This window comes from Sebastes umbrosus, chromosome 7 (assembly GCF_015220745.1).
Source record: "Sebastes umbrosus isolate fSebUmb1 chromosome 7, fSebUmb1.pri, whole genome shotgun sequence".
NCBI classification, from domain to species: Eukaryota; Metazoa; Chordata; class Actinopteri; order Perciformes; family Sebastidae; genus Sebastes; species Sebastes umbrosus.
This window is the reverse complement of record NC_051275.1, coordinates 16,338,852-16,359,704: the sequence shown is the minus strand read 5'-3', so window position 1 is coordinate 16,359,704 and position 20,853 is coordinate 16,338,852. Positions and strand designations below refer to the sequence as shown.

At 43.4% G+C, this 20,853-nt stretch overlaps 1 protein-coding gene across 1 annotated transcript; it reads right to left on the bottom strand.

The window, feature by feature from the left end:
- Positions 1-9,710: 9,710 nt before the first annotated feature.
- Positions 9,711-20,548, bottom strand: znf296 (zinc finger protein 296). The gene is made up of 3 exons (XM_037774641.1): positions 20,246-20,548; positions 16,848-17,213; positions 9,711-13,212 (listed from the first exon to the last, which is right to left on the bottom strand). The coding sequence occupies exons 1-3, from the start codon at positions 20,295-20,297 to the stop codon at positions 11,423-11,425; spliced, it is 2,208 nt and encodes a 735-aa protein (XP_037630569.1). The 5' UTR covers positions 20,298-20,548; the 3' UTR covers positions 9,711-11,422.
- Between the last annotated feature and the right edge of the window lie 305 nt (positions 20,549-20,853).

The window sequence follows — 20,853 nt, the reverse complement described above, 5'->3', positions numbered from 1 at the left end:
GCACTGAGCTTTTTAGAGTCTGATTTCAACAGCAGGTAAAAGTTTACTGGGAAAAGTCAATACTGTAGAATACTGTAGTACACAGAAATAGGATATACACATTTGTGTTTACAATTCACCTTTGAGCTTTCATGTGAAGTCATGTACAGTGAACAGAAAATTTGCCACAAAGTGGTGTCCATGCCAATAATCTTTTTTTTTAAAACTCTGCAACAATGAAAAAAGCTGCGGTAGTTCAATAAAAAACAACTAATTGTACCTCCTCACAGTACGTAACACCATGTCATAGACATTTATGGAATATACATGCATGTCTGGCAGATTTTGATAATTGAATGGATCGTTTCTCATGTGATGGCTCAAATGATGAAATAATGTTTAGAAGTTGTGAAGAGGACGACAACTTCACTGAGAATCAACTCATCAGTTTTGATCAGCAAGACGTGTAAGTGGTTATTGTGCTAATTGTAGACAATTGTACTTAATTTTTCAGAGGTTTGAGCTCATTGTTTTAAAGAAAAAACGAAATTCTGAAAAACTGTTCTTATATTTTTTGGACTGTCTTCGACCATAGGAATAACATGTATGAATTTAGAAAATGGGCGTACTTCCCCTTTAAGGAAACTTAGCCACAGATCAATTCATGGAGCATAAAGACATATACATTTATTTTATGTAGGCCTAGACCTATTTTATTATTTATTGGATACTGTTCTGTTGAATGGGAGTGTGCTTACTGTATAAGATGAGAGCCTGTCAGTTGCCTCAAAGTGACTCTAGGTGTCAGTCTACTCCACATAAAGGCACCAGACCACAAGCCACCACATCCACTGTATGGAGGGGTTTACTGTAAATTGAGGTGATGATAATAAATAAGACGGTGATGAGAAAGGCATCTTTAAAAAAAAAAAAAAACTCCACGTCTGTTCAACTGACAGTAAACACACATTGTTCAATTTCCCTGCTTACAAGGTGTAGAGAAGAAGCACAGAACAAATAATGACTTTAATTATCAATGTAGGAGGTTCAGATTGAATTGCATTTCTCAGTGTTATTTGTCAGCTATAGAATATACCTGAAAATGTGCTTTAATATAAGTTTTCTGCAACAGACAGAAAAATTAAATTGTCTGAGCTTATAATTTGTGTTTTTGGTCAATAAATGATGAACCTATCCAAGTTTTACAGTTTTGATTTACTCATTAAAATCTCTCTAAACAGTCTTCTTACTGTTCAGCCATCACTTTTTGAATGAGAGAAAAGAGGAGCTGATTCTCACAGTATGCTTTCAGTTATTCAATGAATATTTTTGTTTTAAGTGAATATTCTCCTAAAAAGATGCTATAGGATTAAACATCATTCAAACATGAGGAAGTAAAGGACAGGAATCTTTGTTATAAAGATGCATATACAATATTTATCACAAGCTCTCTATGAACAAAATGAGTTTTAAATTATCGTTAGTGTTACTATTATTAATAGTACTGCATTGGATAGAAGGACATCCAGTTTCATGATAATGTTTATTTGCTAGACTGATATAAATGTTTATCAATGTTAATAAATCATGTACAAGTTCTTCATAGATCAGTTATAAGCCATTAATGAGAACAAATCTGTGGTTACCAGGTTGTGAACAATCTCTGTCCTCCTCCAGTTGAGCACTGCGTTGTCATTTTAGTTTATCAGACACCTCCAACAGACCTCTGATGGACTGGAAAATGACCAAAATGCATGTCTTAACAATTTATTAACAATTAAAAACTTGATGGATTGTTGCGAAAAACCCTTTATTAATAACTTAACGTTTATAACTGCAGAGTTGAACGGCTTATTAGAAAGTGAGGCTCTATTAATGACAATGACTCAACAGCCAGATCAACTTTACAACCTGGCAACCCGAACGTTGTTCTAATTAAAGGTTTATAACTGATCTATTAAAGCCATCAGTTGCAACGAATGCTAAAGTAGCACTTTATAAAGGGTGCTTTATTATAATGAAATAAATAAACCAAAAAAACAATGGTGAAACATTATTTCACCTTTTTCCAACACAAATCTTTCTTTCCTGGGTAGTTTTCTTCTTTGTTTCTAATTTACAACACTTAAAATTACCTTCAAATAAAATAATCTCATCTAATTGATAGATTTTTTAAAACTAGTTTCCAGAAAATTGATTGTCAGTGCTTCAGTATGAGACTCAATGTCGGCGTAATAATAGACTATTCATAGGGACTTGCTTTGCTGTGATAGGCCTACCTATAGCCTATATTGACCAAACCGTTTAGGGAAGGGGTGCGCTGGCCTCCTCCTGTGTAGACCACTTATGAACTCTGGTCGGGACTCAAATAATCTGAAGTGGACATCCAATTACTGCCTCCCTCCTTCTCCTCTCTCTGCCCTCTTGTGTCTGTCTTTCATTACATTTAGGTGGATATCCATCTCCCGTAAACTGTTGTGCTGCGGTGCTCAGAGCAGGCCTCTCCAGACCTCTCCAGGCGTCTCCAACCGTCCCTCCATCATACGCCTGATTACACAGAAAACGTGAGATTGACCGGGACTAAACAAACAAGAAGAATAGCGACACAGATCCGCCTAATGGTCACCATTTAACTCCATTCATGGGCTCTCCATTATGTCCGTATGGTCTTTGAGGACGGGATTATAGGAAGCCTCGGTGACAAAGGTCAGAGGGCCGAGCAGACACTCCCACACCTCCACGACCTGCTCTGATCCCACGACCCCGGCACCAGCAGCCCCCGGGCCCCTCTCACCGTCCCCGCTGGTTAACCGGCTTTGTCCTGGCCCGTTTTCTGCCGCATCACTCACACACATCACACCAGACTGAGCGGGTCAGCCCCCAGGAACACTGAGGAGAAATCACTAGAATATACCTTTAATAGATTTGTGTTTATCTTTTTAATTATGCTGATTTTAACATATGTCTGTATTTCATGTCTGTTGACTTATTTTTTTATTATAAATAAACTTCTTACATCTTGAGCTTGTTCTTTGTTAAGACCTAATATTTTTCACTTAATCTTCATTTTATTTTTCCACATAAGTCTAATACTAATACTGAGGCTGATAGGCGATATATTTTATATAATTTATGGTTCAACTAATTTTGAAATTGAGTCACATCATTACTTGCTGCTAGTTTCCAGTGTAGGGCAGTAAAGAGTTACTATATTTTTGTTTTGTTCAGCTTTCATAGGGACTTTAACATGATAGCATTTTTATTTAACATCCATAATATCATATTATATAATACTCTTAATATGCTGTCCAGCTATATTCCTCAATACTGAGATTGTTTTATGGCACGCTGTTTTATTAATCCTCTATATTTATTGAACAGTCCTTTACATGAGTATTTCCATTATATAATAACTTCTACTTCTACTCAACTTTATTGTAATATAGTGCATTTTTAATCCACAACATTCATTTGACAGCAGTAGTTACTTTGCAGATTAAGATTTTTCACACAAAACATATGATCAGTTTATAAAATATGATAAATTGTTATAGATTGAGCAGCCCAACATTATTTAAAGAATGTTAGAATGAGCTCCTCTGAAATTAAATGCTGTTTACATGTAAATAATAATCTGATAATTAAAAAATATCACACTATAACTCTAACGGGGGCCTTCTGCTGCATAATGATTAGCTTTTTTTTGCTGGTGATACTTTTTTTCTGTACTTTTACTTGAGTAAAGACCACTGGTATTGCATCACCATACTATTCTTATCACTAAGTTTTTCAATGTATTTTTTGGTCACAGTTTAAATGTGGCATCTGTCAATTATAATATAAAAAATATAAACATTTTCTCGTCAATCTTTAATAGTTCTTTGTTGTTAAAGGGTAACGCCCACCCAGCTGTTGAATACGTGTTAGTGTTTCTATAGAAAGGAAAACAACAACAGTAGTGATGAAGCACTCAGCTGCCTTAATGTCTAATGTCAAGTTGCCTACAGCTAAGTATGTAATCAAGGATTCGTCATACAGATGCAATGCCTGAAACATAAAGCGTTATATAACAGTGGATTGTTGTTGTGTGTGAGACGCTGGCCGAGGCGGTTAGAACTGGCAGTTCACCTGCCCTCAGGCCTGCAGGGAACAAATGCATTTTCACCTATCGATAGGCCTGAACTCTACCTACCTAACCTCACTATGCATGCTAGCAGGTAACACCTCTGACCCCATCACTGTCAGTGTGTAAGGAGGGGGGGTCATAAAGGGGTGTACGGTCAAATCCAGTTTTTCCTGCATTTTTGTACAAAACTGACTGGCCTGAATATATAGTTTATGTGTGCAATTACCTGAGCAACTGAATAACTGTGTGTGTGTTTTCTGTCAGGTTCACAAGGAGGGTCACCAGGTGCAACAAGAACAGAGTAATGTGTGTGTGTGTGTGTGTGTGTTTATGAAAGACAAAGAGAGTAACAGACGTTTGAGGAACAGTTTGTCAGAGAGTGTTTGAGCCGGCAGATGTTTGATTACCTCATCTCGTCCATTATCTTTAGCTTGTGATTTGGTTTCACTTTAGTTCACCCTTGAAGCTCTACACATGGACAGTGTGGTGCAGATGTTTAGAGATATTTACCAGTAAACAGGATGTGATATAAAAGTCACCTTTTGCCAATATTCAGGTCATACATATATTTCAGACATCCAGTTCAGACACCAAAACAATGATATATTAACCCATTAAACTACACTTTTATTTACACACAATCTAAACGTTACAGTGAGGGTGTGAGTGTGTTATTTAGGTTTTCAAGTGGACACCATTTACTATGTCATTAGGTCACCAACAGCTCCAAGTGGCTCAACAGGATGTTTGGTTATCCCACCAACTGTTCAGACACAACTGCTGTCAGTCAGCATGTCCCTGTGTGCAGGCTGATGTTTAGAAGATCCTAATACAACCCGGCATTGTAACGAACTAACTAACTGTTATGAACTGTATGAACAACACTTGACTGACAGGGTGGCTGTGAAACAGCTCTGTCTGCAGTGCAGAGACCAAAATGGAAGAGCAAGCAAAATAGGTTTAGAGATGAAGGACAGTTCTTCCAAGTACCTAAAATTGAGTCAAGATCCACTCAGAATAATCATGTTGTGTCGTATCCTATTGTATCGCATCGCATCATGTTGTGTTTTATCACATTGCAACATATCATATTGCATCGTATCATATCTTATTGAATTGTATTGTATCACATTGATCTGTATTTCATCATATCGTATCTAATATATTGTATTTATCGTATTGTATCGCATCATATCATATTGTATTGTTTTGTACCATATATTGTATACCAAGTCAAGTCATTTTTATTTGTATAAATCAATATCACAAATCACAAATCTGCAATTGTAGTATACGACACCCTCTGTCCTTTACAGTACGACCCTAGCATCGAATGAGGAAAACTTAACCACAAAAATCCCACTTTTAACAGGGAAAAATGGAAGAAACCTCAGGAAGAGCAACTGAGGCGGGATCCCTCTTCCACGACAGACGTGCAATAGATGTCGTGTGTAAATACGATATTGTATTGTATCTAATGTATAGTATTGTATCATACTGTATACAATGTATTGCATGTAACATATTGTAACGTATAGCATTGAATCGTATCGAACATATTGTATCTTGTGTATTATTATAACATGTTGTTTTATATTGTATAATTTCATATTGTATTGCATTGTATCATATTGTGTTGTATCACATTGTATTTAATCATATTATATCAAATTGTGTCATATCGAACATATTGTATTAAATGTATTGTATCTAATATATTGTATAACGTATTGTATTGTATCATATTCTATCTGATGTTTTGTTGTATTGTATCGTATCGTATCGTAATGTATAGTGTATCGTATCGTAATGTATCGTATCGTATCTTATCGTAATGTATCGTATCGTATCTTATCGTAATATATAGCATATCGTATCGTATCGTATTGTAATGTATAGCGTATTGTATCGTAATGTATCGTATCGTATCTTATTGTAATATCTAGCGTATCGTATCGTATCGTATCGTAATATATAGCGTATCGTATTGTATCGTATCATAATATATAGCGTATCGTATCGTATCGTATCGTATCGTGTATTAAATCCAAACTAAGCAGGCTAAATTGTGTCCGATTTGGAAAAAATATATATTATTGTGGATAATTTAGCCAAGCAGGTAGAAGTATTGGTTTATGAGTGGTTGGATTCACTCAGCTATCAGAAAAGCTATATCACATAACAACAATGCAGCCTTTAAGACCAGGAAGACACAACACTGAAGCTATATCATATTAAGTCATGTATTTTGTTAAAAACTACTGAAAGCTGATTTCAGACGGTAATATGTCTCTCACAGGGGCAGTTTGTTGTGAAGAAGAGTTGTATTCACCATATGAGTGCATGTTTTTCTGTGTCTGTCTACCACACCCTGTCTTTACAATCTGTCGAAAAACAACCTCAGTTGGGATGAAAACAAGTCCATGGCCTTCACTCAGAGAAGAGCCTTATTTAGGTTAGTTTTGAAATGTATTTTCACCATCATTAACTGGCAACAATTTCTGCCTGTTTGATGTAACACTGCCTCACGCTGTGAAAAAAAGAGAAATCACTGAACTTCCTCCCTTTTGTTTTTAAATCAACCAGCCTGTCGTCTCATCAGTGCTTCCTCGTACTCAAACCGAACAGAACTGGCACTCCTCCCTCAAAGCTCGTCCTCAGTGATCAGTGACATTATATAACCCCCAATAAGAATGAACCCTTCTTGTCTTTCCATCCTCTCATTATCTGAAGGTGTTGAATGGCAAAGAGAGGCACTGGATTGACGGATGGCTGCCCGGGTATGTGTCGCCTCTCATCTCCGTCCTCCCACACTCTCACTGTTAAGAGGTTAGGAGGGTGAGGGGAGGGTGAGGGGGGAGAGGTGAAGCGGGTGTAATACCAGGGTTCAGATTTCACTCTGCGGTCGTTGCGGGAGGAGGGACGGGCGAGAGAAGGTGGGGATTGTGGGAACCGTGCGAGGATAAAGAGCAGAGAGGGAGTCCTGTGGTTTGTCTGATCACTCCCGAATGCATCTTTCTCTTTCTTGTTATCCCTGTCTCAGTCTGCCCTGCCGATGATTTAATCCTCTGCCTCCTCCTCCTCCTCCTCCTTAACTATACTGGGGAGGAAGAGGACAACAGGACAGGGACTGCCGAGATGATTGGAGGCTCCACACAGTACGCCATGAGAAATGTAATTAAAAACTCTCAGTTAATTGGCTTTTTCCATGATAAAGCACAATCTTCTCATACATAAGTGAGAGCCTCTTATGGCCACAGGCCTGCCCTGTAGGAAAGCAAACATAGAGCTCCGACATTCCCTTTGTTGTGAGCATTTTCAGAGCTAATCATCTTAAATTTAACCTGAATTTGTGATGGTGCCACTACTGCCAGAAAATTGCACTTCACGTCTACAAAGACTACCCACAAGGTCGAGCTTTCATATGGCTCAGTCAGCACATTTTTAGGCCTGAAAATAATGCTGCTGAATGTTTTTCTTTGACATCATATTATGACTGAGACAATGGGCGGTTTCTTAGTTCAGACTCATTAACAGTTCGTAGCTACACCTACGAAAAAGTTCTGCACTGTAATCCGTATACATCCCACAAAATCTATTTTTTATGTAATCCACGTAATTGTGAACCAGGAAGTATAAAGAGCGACAAACGCCGCAGAGTAAGGAGGTCGGGGTGGATGGGTGGCTCAGAAAATACCAGACTTTCTCCCAGTAGACCGGTGTTCGTACCCCGCATGAAACCAGAAGTCAATGTTGATTTATTTGTCATGTAACTTCCGTACTTAAGTTACGCCACTTCCGGTGTTATTTTAACCCAAACCACGATCTTTTACTAAACCTAAGTAAGTAGTTTTGTTTCCTAAACCTAACCAAGTCGATCTTTTCCTAAACCTAACTAAGTAGTTTTATTTTTGAAAAGACCAGAGCAGAAATTGACACATGCATCGGGAAATAAAATATATTAGCAATATATTTGATATGTGAACTAAATATAAATGCCAAAAATCAAAGTTAGTATTTCTAACATCCTGGCAATGACCCTGGGGATAGGGAAATCAAATCTGTGTTTTTTCTTTTAATTCACAAACAGCCCAATAAGTTCAGAAATCCGTATCACTCAACAGTAATGCAGCCCTTTAGATGCAGAAAGCACAACATTTAAACTGCCTCACAATGTTTCAACAACCAAAATCCCAGATGCTTCTTCTCCCCACATCAATATATCTTACTGTTATAGAGGTAGAGAGCGTTTAGCAAAAGTTGTTAAAGTGTGTGTAGCATATTAAAATCCCCCTGTAACAGTGTGGGTTGTGTCTCTGTCCTGAAGCGACCTCTCCCAACATCCAGACCAACAAAAGCTTTCTCTGTGGACCTGACACACAATCTCAAAGTTACTAGTGCCCAGGGGCAGTCGCTGGTCAGAAAACACACATAGCGTCAGCCTCACTCTCCTATTGGCAGACTTTATAAACTCTTCATGCTGTGATTGGCTGGTTCGGGTGCTGATATTGTCCTGTGCAGGTTTTGACAGCGGCCCAGGAAGACAAAGGGCACTCTGGGACGTGGAAAAGATATCCACTTGCTGCAGGGGCTACTGTGCTGTGTTCTGCCGTGTATCACCTTACCTTACATAATTGGGTCCATACGAGCACCAAATGGCGCTCGCTGTGGCGCCTGGGCAGACAGGGAGGGCAGCGTTTACCAGAGGGAGACGGAGGATGTCACCTGTACTGTTCTGCCTCCTCGTCTCTGTGGAGAGAAACGGACAAACTGACTCATCTGGGTCTGAGGGGCTTCGGTCTTCACTTCCTCCTTATTCTCTATAACACAATGGTAATTGGTAGGAGTGGGCGTGTGTGCATCTGGTGCAATAACCCCCCCCACCCCCCCACCCCCAACTACACCCTCCACCATCCAACCCCACTCCTCCTCTTCATCTACCCAGCCCCCACCCTGTTGAAAGCTCATTAAAAGACCTGCTGTTAATGAGCTAGAGGGATCATAGAACTTCATTTTCATTAGAGGGGGGGTGGGGTTAAGGCCAGAGATGCTGGTGCAGAGGTTTTTTATGCCCTTAAAATGGAGTCAGCAATTATCCCAACCCCTTGACACTCCCCACCCACCCTGCTCTGCCTCCTAACATGCCCACAAACAATAACCAAACTGCCCCTCCTCAATTTTGTATCCTGAGAAAAGCTTGTCGCCCGTGTCCCATCACACCTCGCTGCACCCATCTCACAACCTGCAGGATGACTGACACCACATCCACACACACACACACACACACTAGCGCACACACACACTGCACTGGAATTACATTACAGCGTTTCCAGACAAAGCCAGTAACATCAGAGGGATGTAAACAAGGAGTGAGGGTCCCTAATCCAAACACTCGCATTAAAAATTAATAACTCAGCGCTGACTGTGGTCCTCGGAGAAACGACCCACTCTGACTAAGACAACATCCTGGTGAGAAAAAAAGATTCTTAAAAATAGTTTCAAAAGCTTTGTTCTGGCTACCAGAAGAAGAAGAAGAAGAAGAAGAAGAAGAAGAAGGGTTCGGAAAAGCAACCGCAAGCAGAAAAAGACTCCACAATACAAAACATTTCACCTCAATTCTTTATTGAGGCTCCTCATGAGGAGGTGAATTACAAAAATGGTGTCAAGTTTACAAAGACAGAGAGCTTCACAATAGCCAGTGTTCAGCGGAAAGGAGACGATGCTCGGAAAAGTGGAGGCAGTTAATATTAATAATAATAACAATAATAAGTATAGCAACAGCAAGAATGTCAAATCTATGTACAAAATATTATCCCTGAACAGTTACACTGCACTCATTCATCACACAACGCACACAAGAATTTGTTTTCCCTGACATGAATGCAAGTAGAAGTCACACAAAGTCATCACAGTAGTCACGAAAACATTGGCAGCACTCTACTTGACAACTTTGTCCTGTTTTGTTTTTTTTGTTAAATGATCAGATTTCGTCTCGCGTAACTTGCGTTTCTTAAACCCTCGTTTGCGTACATCTGGCAGAAGCACGACACGGCAATTATGACCTGCCGAGTCATGTTCTGGACACACAGGACAGAGGGTTCAAGTAGAAGTGTCACCTGAGGATTTTGTCCCCCCCCCCCTCAATATGTACACACAAACAAACACATTCACCCAAGTGCTTCCCACAAAAACTCCACCAACCGACTAGCTATTCCTGCACCTCTCAACCCTGTAGTTCAGCAGTTACACACATCACCGACATGCAGCATCCATAAATTAGGAATAATTCAAACAACAACAACAACAAACAAAAAAAAAACGGTTTCAAATGGCTGCAAAACATGCACGAGCTTCAAGCAGTCCGGCACTTTACAAATGTAAACAATGAAAGAGAGAAATTACCATCACAATAATAGGTACAAATAGTGAAAAATAATAATACACACCCGTTTCACATGTAAAATTGCAATTTTTTTTTTTATGCATAGAAACGAATCATGAAAAAAAATCAGTAGATGAGGCTTTAAAGTCTCCTTATTCACATTTATAAAATTAGAAAAAAACAGAAAAAATCATCCACACATACTGTCACAAAGTCAGGAGCACAACCTTGCCAGGCTCCGTGAGCCCTGTAAACATTACGTTAAGTGACAAGTGTTGTGACAGCCAAGCGCCTTTAAAAAGAGGAGTCTGACAAACTGCAGGCAGACAGTGTTTGGATTCATTTCACCCCCGTGTCTGTTCAAACGTCTTTAAAAGGTCTCCTCGAAAGAAAAACCAGCAACAGCTACAGGAAACACAATATGACCTTTCTCCGTGTACTGATGCTGAAAATATATTAACATCGTTCTATTGCTAGGCTTTTATTCAATATAATCCCTTCTCTATTTTATCTGACAGTTAATGTCTGTCTCCACCTGTCCAGCGGGTCGCCAGAGAGATAAATCACTCGTCTTTTGCATCCTGCACTGCAACATGGTGATCGGTTTCCTGTGTCTGCGTGGACTGTGGCGGTTCACTTCCTGTTCAAGAGCTCTGGTAATCTCCCTGCTGAATGTCATGGCCTTGTTTTTTTGCTCTGTGGTCTAAAGAACTGTAGGCACTTAGTTTCAACCAGCAGCTTTGCATACAATCATGAACATGCTGCTGTGCCTCGGCGCTGGCAGAGAGGACGGGACCGCCTGCTGCTGCTTCTTCTTTAAACTAGATTCCTGTTGACTGTCCGTTAAATGATGGGACGAATTCTTTATATTTGAAGGGGGGACTTAAATCCTATACAGTGCTATTTTAATGTCAGTTAGTGAATGAGAACAGTTCTCATGGCGCGGAAGTCAAAGCTAAGCTCAACTCTGCGTTGTTCTCAGGTTGGAGAGCAGCCGCTATGTCTTCGTTCTCCACCTCCTCCACCTCCATGCCTCTCACCACATCACTCTCAATTTTGTTTTCCATTTCTATCTGATCCAAACTGGCTTCGTCCTCCTCCGTTTTCACCACCACCGCATCTTCTTCGGCTTTTATAGCGGCCAGAGTGTCTGCGGCGCTGGCCTGCGCGTACGCTCCCACGCTGGCGTGGCTAAGGCCGTGCACTTTCTTCAGGTGTTTCTCCAGAGTGGCGTAAACGGTGAAGGGCACCGAGCACAGCTGGCACAGAAAGGAGGCCTTGGCTCCCTGCGTGCCGTGGGTCTTCATGTGACGCGTCAGCTTGGAGCTCTGTGCGCAGGCGTAGTTGCAGAGGCCGCAGCGGTAGGGCCGCTCACCTGTGTGGCTACGGCGGTGCACAGTCAGGTTGCTGCTGTTTCTGAACTGTTTACCGCAGTACTCGCAGGCTTCGTCTTTCTTCTTCTTCCCAGCTGAACTGGCAGTAGTACTGCTGTTGTTTCCCCCGCCGCCGCTTACGCCTCCTCCTACACTCCTCCGCTCGTTCTCCCTCTGCCACTCCTGCACTACCTCGCTGACTTTGGCTGAGCTCCACTCCGTCTCCGTCTCTATGATCTCTCCACTCTCGTTCTCCCACTCTCCGACTTCTCGCACTCTGTCGCCCATCTCTGGCCGTTTGGGCGTGCAGTTGCCACTGGCGATACCGCTCTCGCCACTGCCCCCCGTCTCTCCGCTCTCCAGCGAGCCCTCAGAGGGGCTGGCGCAGGGTGAGGTGTGCTGAGGCTCCCCCGGCCCCTCTGCCTCCTCCTCCCCTCCCTCTCCCCCCTCTCTCTGGCGCTGGTACAGCCTCAGCAGCTCCCTGTCTGGCGGTCTAACCTGTGAGGTCAGCAGCATCAGGCCTGAAGCTATGGACGGGTGTTTGGGCAGGCTCAGGTCTAACTCGGAGGGACCCTGGGCTCTCGCTTCTGCGTCTACCATTCCCTTTCCCATGATGATTCCAGCTGGCTGCATTTGAAACCTCCCTCTCATCCCGTGCCTCCCTGAGTCCTCCTCCATCACGACCATCTCCACCGACTCATATCCACTTCCTCCACCTCCAGCCTCCCTGTGATGGCTCCTTATGTGCCGGGCCAGCTGGCCGCTCTGGGCGAAGGCATGCCCGCACACTCCGCAGTGATAGGGCCTGTCGCAGGAGTGAATCCGGCGGTGGGTGGACAGGGCGCGCAGGGACAGAAAGTTCTGGTCACACAGCTCGCAGTGGAAGTCCCCCTGGAGGGTGCTGGTCCGAGGAAAGGGAGAAGCTGCTGGTGGAGATGAGGACGGAGACAAGACCAGGCCTCCGGGGGAACTGCCGGTGGCGGTGTTGTTATTCCCCTCGGCGAGCTCCCTGAGCCGCACTGAGAAGTTCAGAGCCTGCATGTTACTGGAGGAGGAGGTGGAGGAGGTGGAGGAGGTGGTGTGTGTCTGACGGGAGCGACTGAGGCGCAGGGCGGATGGCTGAAAGGCGGAGGCAAGAGCTTGGCTCAGGTGGCGAGGGTCCAGAGTGGCCGCAGCAGGCTTGTGCCCTTTAAGTCCTCCTCTTCTTCCTCCTCTCATGTCCATGTCGTCGTCCTCGTACTCCTGATAGATGCTGAAGGAGTGTGTGTGCTGAGCGTGCTGTAAGAGCGCCCACGCAGATGGAAACACACCCTCGCACTGCTGGCAGGTGAAGTAGGAGGGCTCCTCAGACACTGGAAAACAAAGATGGACAAAATTGAGTTAGCATTTTGATTAATAGTTGTTAAGTAAGGAATACAAGAGCATAGAAAAATATCTCTTTTGAAACTTGAACCTGAAATAACTGATTTTTCTGGCCACTTTGGGGCGCAGGAGAAACAAGCTGTGGACACAACACCTGACATATTTTAAACTCGATACGGCTAACTTAGCAAAAAGTTGCCTTTTTACACATCCAACTGATACAAAGCAACATTAATATTTATTTTGTGTCCACCTGATGAATGTAAGTCCAATATTTCACTCTCTTTTAGCTCTGTATTTGGTCTCCACCAACTGAATTTGGAAGTATCTGTCTCTTTAGCTGCTACAAGATCCACTAGGTTCACCAGCTGGTCGCTAACTGTGTCTGTCTGCTGTTTGATGCTGAGCAGGTTGTGTACAGTGGGTTTTTGAGGTCGTGTCTAGAATGTAACCTGCAAATTGCGAAAATCTGCAAAAACTCTTGCGAGACTCGCTGCCCGACGACCTATCCTAAGACATCGATGCCTAACCTTAACCATCTCGTGAGAGTTGCGTAAGTAAAGTTGGGTGTTGAAAATCAAAACGACGACTTAAAAGACGCCGTAAAGTTATAAATACTGAACAGCTACATGAATATCAGGATGATAAAAGCCACATCTACCAGAATAAAAGCACAGACACATTCATATGGACTCAAATGAATGGAAGACGAAGAAGAGGAGGGTCAGGTGATGAAAAAGTAACGCCAAAATAAGGAAAACGTGTGCTCAGAATAGAGAAATAGGTCTCCGTAAGCCGACAGACCGACAGAGACACAGTCGTGTTGCAAAGTACATCTGGAGATATTTTTATATGTGGATAGCTTTGTCTCCTAACTGAGAGCCACTCTCCAATTAAGCTGCAAATTGCTAATTAGCAGAACGTAGAAAATGAACGCTTTATGCAAATCAGGCACTGACTCAGCCTGCTTGACAAATGAGGCCTTTCTGCATAAATCAAAATTGGAGAGAAGATCCCCAAATTGAGGGGGAAAACAGTTCTCTTTTTTTTTTGGAGAGGTTCAAAGCGGACTCTGGTATAAGCCTCTTTCATGTTTCCTCAAGTCAAATCCTTCTGTATTTTACTGGAGGGGGGGAGGAGAGTGAAGATGAAAAAGAGAGCAACTGTTTCTTTCTCTTTTTCTTCCCCCCACTCTCCTCTCTCTCCCGCCCTCCCTCTGTCTGGAGACGAGAGGAGCTGTGGTGTTCATGTCCTTTAACCTAGCCTGCGGAGAAACCCAGGAGAAGTTGAGATACTTCTTTTAAAAATAGGGTGAAGAGTGAGAGCGGGAGGAAAAAAAGAGAGAGAGAGAGAGAGAGAGAGAGAGAGAGAGATAGGTAGGTCAGGGCTCAGGAGATAAAATGAAAATGAGATAAAAAGATTATAATGTAGTACAGGGGGCCAAGAGACACCACGAAAATATGTCACCCCTTCGGATCGTACTTGAGACCCATCCTCCAACCTCGGCTCTCCTCATCACCCGTCCGCCCCCCCAAAACCCTCCAAATCTTTCCCTGAGGGGGGCAGGGGGGGGGGGGCTTTTGTCTCGGGGTCCTGGAGTGAAACACAATACCCAGCCGGTTTCTCTTTCCTTCCCTCTCTCCCCTCGCTTTTTTTTTTTTTTGTAAGGATTCCCATTTGGCCCGGGGTAGCACTTGAATATTAAGCAGAAGCAATAACTACTAATTAAAAATGCAGATTGGCTGGGAGCACTAACGAGCAGCAGGCAGAATCTCTTTTCCCTTGGGAGGAGGAGGGAGGAGAAAAGAGAGGAGGAGGAGGAGGAGGAAGGAGGGAGGGGGGCGAGAAATTGAAAGAGGGCAAAGCGAAAGTGTGTTGAAGATGGGGGGAAGAAATGAGGAGGAGGGGGGGATGTTGGAGATGAGGAAAAAAAACAAACAAGGAGAATAAATAAAAAGGAATGAGACAGATGCACGCGGCTCTTCGGTAATCCATCCCACTCCCTTTTCTCCTCCGTCCTCGCCGCTTCTCTCTTGAATACAGAAAATACATGGAGGGCCTTCATGTTGTGGGATAACTGCTCTTTCACTTCTCCGAAGCTTCAGATGCTCCACCGAACAACAAGACTTCCTATTACTTACAAGGCTGCACGTCCAATTAAAAATTGTCCCTTTGCTGCTTCAACATGCAAGAACTCAAACTCCACGTCAAAACTGTAAAATCTGAGGAGGAAAAAAACACTAAAAGCTGGGCGAAATCGCAATTACCGACTCCAAACAAATGCAACCTACATTCGCTAATAAAACTTTAATCCAAACTTATCCACTTTTTCCATTATTCACAAGCTGTCGTGCTCTTCCCCCCCCCCCCCCCCCCCTCGCCTTGTGTGCACATGTTAGGTTTGTTGTATAATCCTGCGGGCACAAAAATCACCAAACTCGTGGGTTGTCCGACTGAGAGACGGAGAGAGCGAGAGATGAAAAACAGACTGAAATAGAAAAAACAAAGAGATTGTGGACGGACGGAAATGGTGCGTGCACCAGTCCCCTGAGCGTTACACAAAGGAAGGAACTGCTAACGTATGTGTGTGCACGACAGAGAGGATTTCAAAATGTGCAAAGGGGCACTTGCACCTACAATGCAAGATGCTCTGTCCATCTACAGTCATTTGCAACATCCCTCACTAAAGAGACACAGCATGACCTTCAAATAGATCTGACCTTTTGCAGGAGAAACACAATAAGTCTCCTCAAATTTGACGTGAAATTTTCAAAAAGGATTTTAATGAGAATTCACGAATTGCTGATGGACTTCCACCGTGACAATGTCACATTTGGCCACGACCATCTCGGCGTCTGCACTCTTCTTCTCTAAAAGGAAACAGCATGAAGACCTTTAGGGAAAATCACTGCTAATGTCTGATGCACAGTACGAGAAGAGAGGGACACAGAAATAAATATGACAACGAGGGGAAGAAGAGGGAGAGCAAGATGCATAAGATGAAGTAAAAAAAAGAGGAGGATGGAGGAGATTCCCAGGAGCTCAGGTGGCTCGGCCCGGGGCAGATCAGTGGGAGATGGCAGAGGAGCTGCACATGATGCAACGTTCTCCATTACAGTGTCATGACAGCGAGGAGAGCTGCACGAAACAGCCTCACATCCGCTCCTCTGTCCATTTCATACTGTGATGCACGACCATCAAGGACCAGGAGGGCGTTAAAGCACTGCTCCTGTGAGGACGTGGGTCCGGTCTCTGTTGTCCAGGGCGTAGTGGAGGACAGAGAGGGAGAAACATGTTTACCTGGCCACTCCACCTCAGAGACTGACAGTCAGGGAGATGAGAAGGAGCTCAGGTGCTCAGTGTGGAGCCCTCGGGGACCCTCGGTGCCCTCCGAACGCTCCTGACGCCTATCCTTTCCACACAATTAGCCTGTGCGTCACTAACTCACGCAGGTCTGCTAATGGCAACGGCTAGCTAATGAGCTGGACTCGGGAGGGAGGTGGGGGGGGAACAGTTGTTAAATGAAGAGGAGGGGCGGTTGAAGAAAAAAATATATATACCAAAACAAAAAACAGAGTCACTAATTAGCAACCTGCCTTCTTTTTCTGCTTCTTCAAGCACTCACCTGCTTTGCCGTGCTCTGCCTTCACCTTGACGCCGGGCTCCTCCCCCCACGCTCGGCCCCCTCTCCTCAGCTCGATGTAGCCCGGACCCGGCTCGGCGACGCGCTGCTGCTGATGCTGTGCTCGGTTGGCAGGGGAGGGGGGCGTGGCGTTGGCGTTCGGGGCTTGGCTTCGGGAGCGGCAGCCGCCCTGTTTGTGCTGGATGAACGCCAGGATGTGGGCGAGGGGGAAGGCCCGGCTGCACTGGCCGCAGGTCAGGAGGTCACGACCCTCGCCAGGGGCTCGGACCTGTGGAGGAGGAGGAGGAGGAGGAGGCGGAGGAGGCCGGTCGTCTGATGGAGTGGTGCCGTCCGCCATGTCAGTGACATCTGAGAGAGAAGAGAGAAAGTTCAATTATCAACAGAGATTACATTAATTTGACCTACTATAAACATTTTTTAAGAGAAACTGATGTGCAGCGCAAAAACATGACAAATAGGATCATTTAACACAAGCACAGCTCAAGGCACAGGGATTTCAACACCATTAGCACCGTAATTAATCGATTAGTCGACAGAATATTAATTGTTTAATTTTTCAAGCATAAATTCACAGGTTCCAGCTTCCTAAATGTGAATATTATCTGGTTCTTAGTCTCCTATGTGACAGTAAAGTGAGTATCTTTGGGTTTTGTACTGTTGGTCGGACAAAACAAGACATTTAAACACGTCACTTTGGACTCGACAGGCGTCGACACTCGACACAGTCATTGAGACAATCCCGTTTCATCCAGTATTTTCCACCCTTGTCTTTCTCGATGGGTGTAAATCATCCTTTCTATGGAGCGTAGATAGTTGGCGGTGTCTATAAAAAAAGGTCCGTAGAGCGGTTTCTCTAAATCATTTTTATCTGCAGCCATAGAGAGATATCACTTTTACACACATCACTTTTTTTTTACCCATATCTCCAAAATACACAGAGAGAAATCAATACTGAAGCTGAGTATTCTTGACATAAAGCGTCCCACTTTCTCTCCAAATAAAAAGGCTGAATATACAGACAACACCAACATGTGCTGATCCACACTTTCTCCAACAAGAGTCCCAGTTAATCTGGATTTCCTCTCAGGAGTTTTTGACCGTTCTACAAATTAACAACCCGAAGTACTGTTACACCTCAGTGGAACAACAAAACAGGCGTGGTGATTGAAAGTGCGAGTTTCAGTTGTAAGCTCTAAAGCAACGAGGCCAATCTGCTCAGCCAATACTGACCACTTCCTTTAACCGACCCAGAACAGATCCGCTCTGTGACTGAGGCTGCTGCAGAGAGAGACAGAGAGAGACAGAGAGGAGCTCCAACTGTCCATCTCAGCATGACATCAACCTCAGATTAATGTGACAATCACTACATGTATGTGCTGACAAGTGAAGTTATTGATTCAATAAAAAGGCAACATCATGACCAAAGCTCTCACTTTTTACTCACAGTTAGAACTTGCCCTACCAGCCACAAGCTGGCAGTGGGAGTTTCTCAACAGGAAGTGGATTGCAATAAAAGAAGAAAAAAAAATAGACTGAAGGTGTTAGAGATAAGAGTAGATCCTGTGATCACAAACATGTACAGGACAGCTCCTAATCTGATAAATCTTAGGGAGCACTTTGACACGCATGCAGTCTGCAGACAAGTGCAAAGAAGTGGACACAACTTTGAACCAAAAGCTCCTCAGAGTCTGAGCAAACTTTGGCTATTTCTTAAGAAAGGCCTCCAGCTCAGGCCAGGTGGGGAGGAGGAGGAGGAGGAGGAGGAAAGGGGGGTCAGTATTGCTCAACGCGGTCATGGGCACACCTTGATGCCTGGACTGGATCCACCTGCCCTGGCTAACATACAGGACAGGTACAGACAGTACAGTCTGAAGTCGGATCTCGCCAGTTGTTACTCAAAAATGTCACCTTTCCTGTTTCAGGGCTGCACTGTTTGTGCAGACTTGCAAGGCGCGGTCACACACACACACACACACACACGCACGCACGCACACACACACACACACACACACACACACACACACACACACACACACACACACACACACACACACACACACACACACACACACACACACACACACACACACACACACACACACACACACACACACACACACACACACACACATACTCACACTCACACAGAGAGAGAGAGAGAGAAAGAGAAACACACACACACACAGAGAGAGAGAGAAACACACACACACACACATAGAGAGAGAGAGAGAAACACACACACACACACACTCACTCATAGACAGACAGAGTTGAGTCAGGGCCTGTGGTCACACCAGACACGCACCACTGGTCTCCAGTAGAGAACTGTAAAAAACAAAATGTTTAAAGTTTCCCTCTTGTTTCCCCTTCAAACATCACATGTTTCTTTGTGAGCTGCACTGTTGTCTTCGTGTTTGAACAGTCTGAATGGGATCATAAGCAGAGTCTGAATAGGATCTCCCACATTTGTATTGAGGAACATTATTTAATTGTCCAAAAATATAAAAAAAACAAAAAACAAGAATAAAACAGGATGGAAACCAGTTCTCTAAAAAAGGCTTCAAACAGCTAGAAGATGATCTCCAGAAGAAGCAGTGGAGGAGAAACTGCCCCCCAGACAGAAACTTGATCATGGTCTAACCTGGATATATTAATCATCATGTTCGGACCTGTAGCCTCTGAACACACAGCGTGCCAGTAAACCGGTCCTTCCTCTCTATGACTCTCTGACTGGCTGCAGCAACATAACACATCATGAACAACAACACAGCAACAAAAATACAACCCTTTATTTAAATATTTACCTACATCCTGTGTATTGGCATGATTGATACACAAAGATATAATCTACTCTACATGCTTGTAAATAATTAAAAACTGGATGAACAATTGCTCAGTGGTTACAAAAAGTCAAACAGGTGTACATGATGGAAAACATGACTGCCCAGGTACAACTGAAACTGCCTATTTTTAAGAGGAGATGGATGTTAGTTATAGATTAGTCCGGAATAATGAACTTAATTGTCTTGGATGTATAGTTTTTGTAGGTATATATGTGGGTGGATGTGTGTCCACTCAATCCTTATGTGGTGTTACTTTGTTTGTGTGTACATGTGTGTCAGGTGAGGCCCAGTTGTGATGATTAATTGCCTGTTAATTTGTATTAATGGCAAAAAAGTTTAAAAAAAAAATAAAAATAAAATTTAAAAGAATTAAAAACAATAACATCCATCATTTGGTAACCAGCGCGTCTCCAAATCCATGTGCGTAAAACTCACAATGAAGCCAAATTGTGAGCTGGATTAAGTGGATTTTCACCCCTAAAAACAACATCACATCCGCGTCCAGCGTGTCCTGCCACACACCGCTGCTCTGCTTACCTTGAATCACGCTCAGGTGCTGCGGTCTGCTTCCAACTTTGCGCCTGGACATCTCTGCGAAAGAGTCTCCAACAAGCAAACAAAAACACACAATCCTTCTTCTCCAGATAAGTTGGTCGGTGGTGGACAGACTGAGAGGACTGAGAGGACTAGGACTGTCTGTCTGTCCTCTGCCTGGACTCCTCTGCGCTGAGCTCTGAATGTGGCGTTCAAGTTCACGTTTCTTCTTCCCCCGCAGCGAGCAGGAGGGCAGGAGGGGGCATGAGGACTGTAAGCACCGCCCGCCTCGATCCGACCCTGACCCCGCCCTCCTCCGGCAACATGCTGCGGAAACACGCTCCTCTGGGCTCTGTCAAGCTTTCTCTCTTTCACAGCTCTCTTTTTAGTAAGGCAGCTTTATTTGTAGAGCACATTTCAGCAACAGGGCAATTCACAGTGCTTTACACAAACATTCAAGAACATTTTTTTTCCATCCATCTAACTATAGCACATCTATCTATAACATATCTATCTATCTATAGCACATCTATCTATAACATATCTATCTATCTATAGCACATCTATCTATAACATATCTATCTATCTATAGCACATCTATCTATAACATA

Bases quoted from the DNA above. Each gene is read 5' to 3' on its own strand.
- znf296 (XM_037774641.1), bottom strand. From the start codon at position 20,297: ATGTCCAGGCGCAAAGTTGGAAGCAGACCGCAGCACCTGAGCGTGATT. The intron at 17,214-20,245 runs GTAAGCAGAGCA...CTTCTCTCTCAG, and splicing joins GCACCTGAGCGTGATTCAAG to ATGTCACTGACATGGCGGAC. The intron at 13,213-16,847 runs GTGAGTGCTTGA...TTTGTTTTCCAG, and splicing joins GGCAGAGCACGGCAAAGCAG to TGTCTGAGGAGCCCTCCTAC.